At 44.1% G+C, this 11,664-nt stretch overlaps 1 protein-coding gene across 2 annotated transcripts; it reads left to right on the forward strand.

Annotated features, from left to right (window-relative positions):
* The first annotated feature begins 1,128 nt into the window (after positions 1–1,128).
* Positions 1,129–11,393, forward strand: LOC125530330 (MAG2-interacting protein 2). 2 transcript variants are annotated; one of them, XM_048694730.1, is made up of 11 exons: positions 1,129–1,328; positions 1,417–1,495; positions 1,603–1,788; positions 2,596–2,791; positions 2,898–3,121; positions 3,436–4,351; positions 4,909–6,115; positions 6,373–6,732; positions 6,826–8,056; positions 8,228–8,493; positions 8,603–11,393. In XM_048694730.1, the coding sequence occupies exons 1-11, from the start codon at positions 1,260–1,262 to the stop codon at positions 11,201–11,203; spliced, it is 7,335 nt and encodes a 2,444-aa protein (XP_048550687.1). In that variant the 5' UTR covers positions 1,129–1,259; the 3' UTR covers positions 11,204–11,393. The 2 variants fall into 2 exon arrangements, with proteins under 2 accessions (XP_048550687.1, XP_048550688.1); XM_048694731.1 differs by lacking the exons at positions 2,596–2,791; positions 2,898–3,121 and having other exon boundaries at positions 4,225–4,351.
* The last annotated feature ends 271 nt before the right edge of the window (positions 11,394–11,664 follow it).

Raw genomic sequence — 11,664 nt, forward strand, 5'->3', positions numbered from 1 at the left:
CCCCCCGTCCCTGCTCGGGCCTCCTCTCCCCCCGCCCCTCTCACCTGCGCCCTGCTAACCCTATGCACATCCTAACCTATGCTCCTAGTCCTAAGCACTCTACTTCCCTTCTACTGCTACTTCGCGATGACTCTGCTGCTGCCGAGCTAAATAAAGCAGTGGGAATCAACGTGAAGTAGCGATGTGGGACTAAAAAGACTCAGGTGGCCGGAGTTCTGTCCTACCCGACTGGCCGCCGTCCTCCCGCTCCACCCGCCCCCTTCCGGCCATCGCTGGTGCACCGCGCGGGAAGAAAAGAAGGGGCGCACGCCGACGCCTGGCCTCCGTCTTCCTCCCCATCTCAGGCGGCCGCCGGCGCAATGCTCCGGCCACCGCCTGCCCGACCGCTCGCGCCGACGCCGGTGCATCGAAAGCAACCCCCCGTCCGCGCGCTCGAATCAGGCGAGAGTTTGGGAGGTGGGGGACTAGATTACACGGCGGAGCACTCCGGCGAGCGTGATCTGGGGGAGGAGTTGGACGGAGATCGCGATGAACTTCTTGTTTTTAGAACGAGAATCGCGGTGAACTGGGACTGATAAAAAGATAGCACGAGCAGTGTGGGCCTCGGTCGGGACTGTGAGTCTATATGGGCCGAAAGGAAGCCCAGGTCGGGACAGTAAAGGGACTATACGGGCCCCGACCCGATCTCGGAAAAAAAACCCGGCCCCGACACGACCCTCTCTCGCGATCCCGGCGCAACGGGCCCGGAGGCGACGGCGGCGGGGCGTGCTCCCCCTCTCTCCTCCTTGTCGGTGTGGACTGCAGCGGCGGCAGCGCGAGCTTGGAGGCGACCCGGAGGTGCAGCTGCGCGAGCTCGGCGGCAACTCCGTCTCCGGCGCCCCTCCCCCGGAAGCCGGCCTGCTCGCTGGTGCAGCCGGGCCGTGTCTCTCGCCTCTGTCCCGAACCGCACAAGGGAGGCGGGCTCGCTCCTCCGTTCTGTCCAGACGGCCGACGGGGAGAGGACCTCGCCGCCCCGCGTTGGCCTCCGACGAGCGGCCACCGGCAAGTCCCCGCTCCTTCTTTTTCCCCCCTTCTCTGATTCCTTCTTGAAATCTCAGTTTACCAACGATCGTCCTGTCTAAAACTTAGGTTCGTGAGGTGAAATTTGATTGAAAAGATCCAAGGCTAACCAAGTTAGGGGAAACCATCAAATCCCCATAGGAAGAAACCTGCTCCTGTGCTCCAACTCCAACTCGGAGATCTCGGGCGGCGCCGGAGAGATGGGGGCGGAAGTCGACGCACTGTACGAGATCGGCCGCCACGCGACAGGATCCCACGAGATCCCTAGTGTGAGTGTGGAAGTCGAACCCGTCCGTTCATCCAGATTTTGCATTTACCTCGGCGGCATTCGCTGTTATGTAATTCTTGCAACCGCAGGAAAGAGATGAAACCGCTCGAGCGAGCGGTGGCAGTTCAGGTGAAGGAGGAGGCGTCCTCTCGTATCTCTCCTTCCAAGGTTGGATTTTTTACCCCCTACGCTCGAATCAGTTTCAAGTCCTCCAAATATCCATCCAGGAAAGGCTCCTAACAACTAGCTTCTACATGCTGCTACCGCCTTGGAAGGCGTAAGTAAGCTCAGGGAGAGGTGGAGTAGGTACAACACTCTTGGGAGTAAGCGGAGGAAGAGGGAAAATGCAGCATCCTTGTTCGTCTCGCGGAGTGCGGAGTATGTTGCTGTAGCTGTTGGGAACCGCATTTATATCTTGAGAAAGAGCGATGGCTATGAATCACCCTGCGGCATTTATACAAGTCAGTGAACTTTCTACCTGTTCCCACATTGCATCGTGTATTGTCTAGTATAATTCATTGGGAAAAATTGCACAAGCTCTTACTGGTACAAGTCCTTTTGTGAAATGTTATACTCCCTCCGTTCCAAATTACTCGTCGCAGAAATGGATGTATCTAAAACTAAAATACATCTAGATACATTCATACCTGTGACAAGTAATTCGGAACGGAGGGAGTACCTGTGAATCTGTGATGCTCATACATTGCATTCTTAAACATTAGCTTACACTGGGAATTGTTTAAGCTGTCTTTCTTTTGTCATGGCAATATCGTTTCATGCTTGTAGTTTTGAATAAGAGTGCTATTCTATTCACGATTGGTGATGAGCTTTAAAGAATCTGGGTGGAAAATTATTATTTTCACACTAAGTATCCAGGAAGAAAAGTTGAACTCCTATTGTAAGTTTGTTTTGTCCCTGAACATCTTGCTATTATTTATTCATAATCACATGTTTGGCAGAAGTTATTACTTTTGAATCTCCTAAAATAATGCAGTGCAAATTCAGACTTCATAGAGCTTAGGAGCCGTAGCAGTAGATTTTATTTTCCTATCATTACCATTGATGCCAAAAAAATCTGCCACACGCCCAGACAGCCTGATCTGCTTTCTTTGATTTGCAATTTTGTTTCATAAAAATGGCAGTGCATCTTGCAGTACTGTTTCATGTGCATTGTGCTGCATTGGTTTCACATGATTATGGTGCATGGGAGTTATTAAAATTGTTGTGATATGATAGTTTAACAACTATGTCCAATTCTTTCTGGTCAGATAATAATAGAATGGCCTTTTTTACAAACGGGGCCTGGCTGGAGGACCAAGGCATTTTTGGTGTGGTTGATGATTCAAACTCACTGTGTCTCATAAAACAAAATGGAGATGTATTAACTAGGAGAACAAGCAATCAGTTGAAGCTATCTTCTCCTATCATTGATTTGCTTGTGCAGGATGCTTCAAGTTCACAAAGGTGATTCTCTGTTATTTGCTGTTAAGAGCCTTTCCTTTAAAGATGTTAATCATCATTGTTGCTAATATTTTGGCAATAGCTAATATGATCTTTGTAAATTTTATAGGGGTTTCTACATTTTTACTACTGATTGCAAGGTCCATAAATTTGATTACACTCGAGAACCAGAGGCAACTTTATACCAAGTTTCTATAGTGACTAAAGATGTGCCATCAACTAGATCTCCTCAGTTACCTCAGAGTTTGTCGTGTGTTGATTATCATCAAGATCATTCATTGGTGGTCCTAGTTGGAGATTCCACTCACTCGTCAAGCTCCAATGGCTGTTCCGGTACACCTTTGCGTTATCTGTTTTCTGCTGCTACATCCATCACTAGATATCTGTTTTGCACTATATAGCATATGTAGGGAACTTCTGCATTAGATAGCCATTGTATATTTAATATTTATTTTCTCTCTGGATAACATTTTCATCCTGGAAGAACACGTCGTGTTTTTTTGGGTAACCTACAAGAATTTTTTTAGTGGATTTTGAACACCAAATAGATTCATCCCCCCCCCCCCCCCCCCCCCCTCCGCTACTGTTGCAGTTGTTTTTAGGGAAGGGAACCCTTGTTTCTAACTTTTTTCTCTGTTGTGTTTTAGGAGCATATTTTCTATATGTATTGCACTTCGATGAATATCTGGAACTTAGTCTTTCATTCCAAAGTGCGCCGTTGGAAGGAGTGTTTTCACCTCCTACGGATAGAAAAACTTTGGTCCCACTTCCAAAAGTCAGAATCTCACCTCAGGGCAAGCGTATTGCTACATTGGATTTGAATGGTTCTGTCGTCATCTTTGTGCTCAATGGTAATATGCGCTCTGTTTCGCTTCATCCTCACGGGAGTGGCGCTGGAACACACTTGATTGGTGTGAAGGACATCAGTTGGTGGACAGATAATATTCTCATGATTGTAAAGGAAGATGGTAGGATTAGCATGTACAGCATTGCTGAGGATATGGTAGTTTCAAAAGGTGACCTTGTTTTATCTACACCACTGTTGGAAAAGGCAAAGGCTATCGAAGGATATGCATTTGTTTTGCAATCTAGCAGACAAATGGATAATGTTCCTGGGGATCATCAACACACTGAGATGGATAAAATATTTTGGAGTCTAGTATCATTCTCCAAAGTTACAGTACTGGAGATGTACTCCGTTCTCATCAGGAAGAATCAACAAAAGGAGGCTTTGGATTTTGCCTCCCAGTATAATCTAGATAAGGATGATGTGCTTAAAGCATGCTGGTTGCACTCTGCTGGAGATATTCATGATATACAGTCATACTTGGTGAAAATCAAAGACCAAGCATTTGTATTGTCAGAATGTGTGAATAAAGTTGGACCTACAGAAGCAGCTTTGAAAGCCCTATTTTCTTTTGGCTTTCGCATGACAGACCGTTACAAGTTTTCGGAGCCGGATAATAGCGGTGATGGCTCAGCATGGGACAGTCGTATCATCAGGCTTCGTTTATTGTGGTACAACGACTTGCTGGAGACATTCTTGGGAATTAATATGGGAAGGTATATTGTTGCCATTCTTACTGTTTTCTCTTTGCATAATAAATGCAGTCAGTTCACATTGGAAGTGTTTGCAACTATGCTCCAGCTGTTGAGCCATATTGATCCTGCAAAAGTTTACAAATATAATCGATTTAACTTTTTCCATCATACATGCATTGGCCGTTTTGAGTCTCAATGCAATATTTTAAAACGGACTATAGATACTTTTGAATACTGCTTTATTCCTCAAGCAAATCAATTACGCCTGCCACCTTTTGCAATTCCCAAATGAGCACAAAGTAATGCCAAGCTGGATCTTGGTTTGTTTAACAAGGAAGTAAAAGAGAAAATAAGGGGTAGTTAACACTTCAAGTGAATGCTTTGTGAATTTTCCAGTCTAGCTGGTGACTCGAACATATGTACTCTTACAGGTTGATGATTTTTTTCCACTTCAGAATGTCAATTCCAACTTCAATGCACATTAGCGTTAGCTCTCATGGAAAGACACTTCACAAGTTGATTGCACAGGGGAGTTACGGACTTCTTGTAGCTAAATGTGTTGTTCTTTCTATTTTTAGGTTCTCAGCTGGCGAATATAGCAAGTTCCGTTTGACGCCCCTTGTTGATACTGCTATTGCTCTAGCTGAAAGTGGCAAAATCGGAGCTCTTAATCTTCTCATGAAGCGCCATCCGTATACTATCTCTTCTGACATTTTACGTGTTCTGTCTGCAATTCCAGAAACTATTGCTGTACAGACTTATAGTCAGTTGCTTCCTGGGAAATATCCTCCTAGTGTTGTAATATTAAGAGATGGTGATTGGGTTGAATGCAAACAAATGGCAGCATATATAAACACTTCTCCTGGTCAATTGGACAAGAGGGGAGTGGTCAAAACAGAAATACTTTTGAAGCACTCAACTGGTTTCTTATGGCCATCTGCCGCTGAACTTTCGGAGTGGTACAGGAGCAGAGCTAGGGACATTGACTGCCTAAGTGGACAGCTGGAAAATTGTCTTGCCATGATAGAGCTTGCATGTCAAAAGGGGATAGTGGAGCTGCAGCCATTCTTTGATGATATGAAATACCTCTACCAAGTTGTATATTCTGATGAGTCGAATGAGTTCATAATGAACCTTGCAACCTGGGAAGATTTACCTGACTATCAAAAGTTTAAAATCATTCTAGAAGGAGCCAAAGATGATACTGTTCTTCAGCGACTAGACGATATGGCTATCCCTTTTATGAATAAGAGATTGCACTTGATCTCGTCAAGTAATGCTGACAAACAAGAAGAATCCTACCTGACTAGATGGATGAAAGAGGTTGCTACTGCAAATGAGCTGTCCATTTGCTTGTCTGTTATTGAAAACGGCTGTGGGGAGTCACCAATTTGTGGGCTCTTCAAGGATCTTAATGAGATGGTAGAGACTGCTATTTGCTGCATTTATGTATGCTCTGCAACTAACCAGTGGAATACCATGTCATCAATTTTGTCGAAGTTACTCCATAAGACAAAGAGAGAGAAATCTTTATTGGCTAGTGAAGAAGATTTCAGTTTGAAAGATGCTAAGCAAGCTCTTGGCACTTGTGTGGTTTCCTGTGATGATATGCAGCATGTGTGTGCTGATATCTTGTCTCGTCTGAGTGATAATTCAGGGGATTCTTATTGCAATGATTCAACGGCCTACCAATTTGATAACATAAAATCCCTTGATATGCGAGAGAAGATGCTAAAAGTTGCTGAAGGTCACGTAGAAGTAGGGAGGCTCTTTGCTTATTACCAGGTACTGTATCTCTTCAAAGAAAGTTTGCTGGTTAAATCAACTATGACATTGCACTAAATCTCCTTGGGTTCCTTCATATATTTATTTTCACATAGGCATGCGCTTTGACCTCTCAGTAAACTACGAAGCTTAAGTAGCAGTATATTCCTTTTTATATTGGGGTTTACTTGTTATTAATAGTTTTGAGTGGTAGGATGCCTGAATGTGATTAACTGGCTACATCATTATTTGTTTTAAAACATGTCCTACTTTGGCAGGTACCAAAGCCAACACATTTCTTCCTTGCTGCACACTTAGACGAGAAGAATGTAAAACAACTTATACGGCTGATCCTGTCAAAATTTGGTAGACGTCAACCTGTTCGTTCGGACAATGAGTGGGCTAACATGTGGCGTGATTTGAAGCTCTTCCAAGAGAAGGCATTTCCTTTTCTTGATTCAGAATATATGCTTGCTGAATTCATTAGAGGGCTTCTAAAAGCTGGTAAATTCTCACTAGCCAGGAACTATCTTGGAGGTACTAGTGCAGTTTCTTTGTCCACAGAAAAAGCTGAAAATCTTGTTATCCAAGCTGCAAGGGAGTATTTCTTCTCAGCTTCAACTTTGTCCTGCAACGAAGTAAGTTCATGTCACCAAATTGTATTTCATGCAAATGCAAACCAGTATGTCGTCACTGATTAAGACTAACTTGGATTGCACAATCATTTGCAGATTTGGAAGGCTAGGGAATGCCTAAATCTGTTACCAAATAGCAAAAATGTTCAAGTGGAAACTGATATAATTGATGCTCTAACTGTCAGACTTCCTTATCTAGGGGTGACTATCCTCCCTGTTCAGTTCAGACAGGTAAAGGATCCTATGGAGATCATCCGTATGGTGATTACGAGTCAAACAGGGGCATATCTTCATTTTGAAGAGATTATTGATGTTGCTAAACTACTAGGATTAAGAAGTGAAGAAGAAATAGCTGCTGTTGAGGAGGCTATTGCTAGAGAAGCAGTAGTAAATGGTGACCTCCAGCTAGCCTTTGATCTCTGTCTAAATTTGACTAAAAAGAGTCATGGTGAAGTCTGGGATTTATGTGCTGCAATTGCAAGAGGTCCTCAGCTTGACAATTTGGATACAAGTACCCGTGAAAAGCTATTGGGCTTCTCCCTCAGCCATTGTGATGAAGAATCTGTAGGGGAACTATTGAATGCTTGGAAGGAACTTGATGTCCATGATAAATTTGAACAATTAATGGTATCAACAGGAACAAACCCTCCCAATTTCTTTGTTGATGGCTCTACATATACACCTCTTCCTGTGCAAAGTGTGCAAGACATACTTGACCTGAGAGAAGGCGTTAGCCATGATAGAGAGCATGATCATGTGGCAATTGCTAAAGAAATGCTATCAAAGGTTTGCATGGACTTCACAAATGATGATCCATATAGTCGGGAATCTACTTTTGCAGAAAATAGGAAACTATTGTCCTTCTCTGCACTGGAATTGCCATGGCTTTTGAAGTTGTCTAATGATGAGGTGCATGATGGTAACAAACATTCTTCGGAGACAAATCATCCCATCAGGAGATATCGATTTTCAACAAAAACGGAGGCAATAAATAGCATCATATATTGGCTAGGTGTAAATAGTTTTGCTCCCAGTGATGATCTAATCATGTTTCTTGCAAAGTCTGTAATGGAGCCTCCCGTTGATGAAGATGATTATGTTCTTTCCTGTTCAATTCTTCTGAATCTCATGGACCCTTTCAATGGAGTGAAAATAATAGAGGAAGAGCTCAAAAAACGAGAATGTTATCAAGAGATTAGTAACATAATGAATGTAGGAATGACATATAGCTCCCTCAACAGTTTGAAGAAAGAATGTTCTACTCCTGAACAGAGGAGAAATCTCTTGCTTCAAAAATTCCATGAGAAGTTTACCTCGATAGATTCAGGTAGGTGCACTAAAGACAATAGCTCTTCCTCTATTTATTTTCTGAATAGCTGAATCACTGCCTCAGTTTATTTTCTGAATACTTATCTAGTCCAATATTCTGTGTTCTTTTTTTCATGAGATGCTATTCATTTATATGATTTTCACTTTTCTTTACTTTTACTTTGATCAGATGATTTAGACCAGATTGATATGGCACATGCCACTTACTGGGGAGAGTGGAAATCAAAATTAGAAGAGGAGAAACGAATGGCTGACCAAGCAAGAATGCTGAAAAATGTACTGCCTGATATTGACACGTCTCGATTCTTATCTGGCGATGCTAACTATATCAAAAAGGTTGTTTTCTCCTTTGTTGACTCCGTAAAGCTGGAGAGAAAACATATACTAAAGGAAGCAGTAAAGATAGCTGAGAACTATGGCTTGCAGCAAACTGAGGTATATCTCTGCAGGGCTGCAATTTATACAGAAACATCTTATGTTTTAGTTTCCTTGTGATGTAAGCTTCTCATATCTGATATCTATATCATCTCTTGATTAATTTTAGGTGCTTTTACGATTTCTGGGCTGTGCTCTTGTCTCTGAATATTGGGATAACGATGATATTCTGAATGAAATTGCTGAATTCCGGGAGGATATTGTCAAATCAGCTAAGGGGGTGATTGATATGATATATTCAGATGTCTACCCAGAGATCGATGGGTATAATAAACAACGCCTCTCCTACATCTTTGGCATCCTTTCAGCATGTCATTCGTATCTTAAGAGGACAAGTAAGATAGAATTGACATACCAAGAACATGTTCATACACATAAGCTTGAGCCATTTCAGTATTACAAGGTCCTTGAGGAAGAGTGCAAGAAAGTCTGTTTCATTGATGGCTTAAACTACAAAAACATTGCTGGCCTGGATAATCTGAACTTTGACCACTTCAATGAAGAAGTATGCAAGAATATCCATGCTTCAACCGTCAGTGCTCTAGCTGATATGGTCCAAGCTCTTGTGAGTATGTATGTTGATTTACAGGCTAAGGGTCTTGTATCACGCCAAGGTGTTTACAAGCATTATGTTCTTGGCATGTTGGCATCTTTAGAAGGCCGCAATGAAGCACGATCAAACAGCACAGATTGTGAAAAGTTACTAGCAGTTCTTTGTGAAATTGAGTTGAACTATGATAGTTGCAAGGAGTATATCCAAACTCTTCCTGCCACAGATATTTCATACATCATTGGAAGGTATTACACACTATGTTTCCCTTGCAACTTAGCAAGAAGCCAGCCACAGGAACCTTCATGGAAGGAACCTCTCTGTATGCTGATAACGCTTTGGATTAAACTTGTTGACGACATACCAAGGCAGCCAACTGATGCTAGCTCATATGAAAGGACAGGCTACTTGGATTCGAACCAGTTAACTCACTGCATGAGTGCTTTCAGACAGCTGTTAATAAATAATGAGATAACAGTGCACCAAGGTTGGGATGCCATCTCTATGTTTGTACAAGTTGGCTTTAACAGTGAAATGATAATGGACACATCACACTTTTGCCGAGCTATGATTCTTTCTGGATGTGGTTTCAAAACTGTAGTTGAAGTGTACCATGGAGGACAGGAAAATTTGGAAAGTGTAAATGCAGACTCGAGGAATCCTTTGGATCTCTTAGAGCTCTATGGTGCTTCTACAGATGGCTGTTTGTCCGATCTGATCGAAGGCTCTTGTGAGTCTCAGGCATTGCTTCATAAGCTACTGTCTTCATTGAGCCAGTCAGTAGGGGAGCATGCTGACTCTCTTGAAATGATCCGATCTGGTGTCTGGGGAAAGTTGATAGCTTTTTCTGAGAACATGCAGCTAGGCAGCCAACTACGTGTCTATGCCCTGCAGCTGATGCAGTGTATTACGGGAAGAAACCTCAAAAGCCTTCCAAATGAGATTGTTTCCCAGGTTGAGCCATGGGAATCATGGTATGAGCCTGGAACAAGTGATTCCTTAGCCGATGAGGGCAGTACTCCCTCTTGCAGCATCACAGCGAGTCTAGTGGCACTCAGATCTAATCAGATGGTCACTGCAGTTCTGCCAGATGCTAGTATCACGCCCGAAAACTTGTCGGGTCTTGACTCTGCAGTATCTTGCTTCTTACATTTGTCGGAACGTGCTTCTTCTGTTGAGAGTGTTACTGTTCTGGAAGCAGTGCTAGAAGAGTGGGAGCAACTGTTCTCTTCACCAAAAGAAGAATATGTTCAGCCTCAGGATTCGCCAAAAGAAGCAAGCGACTGGAGTGATGGATGGGATGATGGCTGGGAGGCCCTACCAGAAGAGTTGGAGAATCCAGCGCAAAAGCAAGATGGTGTGTCGTCATTATCTGTCCATCCTCTCCACAGTTGTTGGATGGAGATCATCAGAAAACTTGCTGGGCTTGGTGAGCTCCAGAAGATCATTGAGCTTCTAGATCGAGCATCCTCAAAGCATAGCAGGTTGCTAGAGGACGAAGAAGCACACCGCTTGCTTGAACTCCTTTCCGCAGCACCCAACTGCTTCATGGCTCTGAAAATCATGCTGCTGCTCCCATACGAAGCTCCACAGCTGCAGTGCCTGCAGACGGTCGAGGCGAAAATCAGGGAAGGAACTGCGTCCACCTCATCGAATGCCGACGACCACGAGCTGCTGGCGTTGGTCCTCTCATCCGGAGCCCTGCAGAAGATGGCTGGAGAAGAGGGGTACTCGAAACTCTTCTCTCACACATGCCACCTCGTCGGACATCTCGCGAGGTCGTTCCAGGGCGATCTCTGCGCACACTGGGAAGCCGAATCTAAGATGGATCAGAAGTCTCTGCTATTCGGCAAGGTGCTGCTCCCGTGCTTCATATCTGAGCTGGTGCTCAAAGGGCAGTATCTGTTGGCTGGGTTCATCGTCTCGAGATGGATGCACACACCCGCATCCCTTGGTCTGATAGATGTTGTCGAGCCCAGTTTGCGGCGCTTCCTGGAAGGTCAGGTCGCTCAGGCTCAGGCTCAGCAGCAGGTGGGAGAGAGCGACGCTTCTTTTGCTGAAGACGAGCTGTCTATTGGCCGCACAATGTCCAGCCTAAGGTTGAAACTGGTTTCTCTTTTGCAAGCGGCGTTGGTAGCCCTTCCGAGCCAAGAGCCTTAGATATCAAGTCTGTCTGGTGTACATTTGTTTAACTAAACGCTGCTGGACCGGTGTAACTCGATGTAAACTGTAGCATGGTGAATATTACAAATGTTAAAAACTAGCGGTGGCAGGATGATGCTTTAAGAGAAGTAAGAGATACTGCAATGTTCTGTTTCTCGGTTGGAATTTACAGTGCATTTCTTGCGTATACTTCGTTTGCCTTGTTTTACTGCATCAACATTTTTCGCACTACACTTTGCTAGTTGGATCTTGAAACACGGTACATGTCAGTTGCATTTCTCTCACTTTCACGCTCATATATCATTTGCATTCTTTTTTATAACATATATCAGTTGCAGTGTATGATGATTCCATACATTTTTCCATATATCTCCGGGCGAGGACCGCCTGGACGACGGTCGGGAGAGCACCAGCGGGGGACGCCTGCCTCTCGGAGTGGGAGACGAGGCAGAGGCCGG

The sequence above is a fragment of the Triticum urartu genome, unplaced genomic scaffold, assembly GCF_003073215.2.
Source record: "Triticum urartu cultivar G1812 unplaced genomic scaffold, Tu2.1 TuUngrouped_contig_6237, whole genome shotgun sequence".
Classification (NCBI taxonomy): domain Eukaryota; kingdom Viridiplantae; phylum Streptophyta; class Magnoliopsida; order Poales; family Poaceae; genus Triticum; species Triticum urartu.

Coding starts and splice junctions, on each gene's coding strand:
- LOC125530330 (XM_048694730.1), top strand. CDS start 1,260: ATGGGGGCGGAAGTCGACGCACTGTACGAGATCGGCCGCCACGCGACA. Junction 1,329..1,416: donor GATCCCACGAGATCCCTAGT/GTGAGTGTGGAA, acceptor TTGCAACCGCAG/GAAAGAGATGAAACCGCTCG. Junction 4,352..4,908: donor TTGGGAATTAATATGGGAAG/GTATATTGTTGC, acceptor TTCTATTTTTAG/GTTCTCAGCTGGCGAATATA.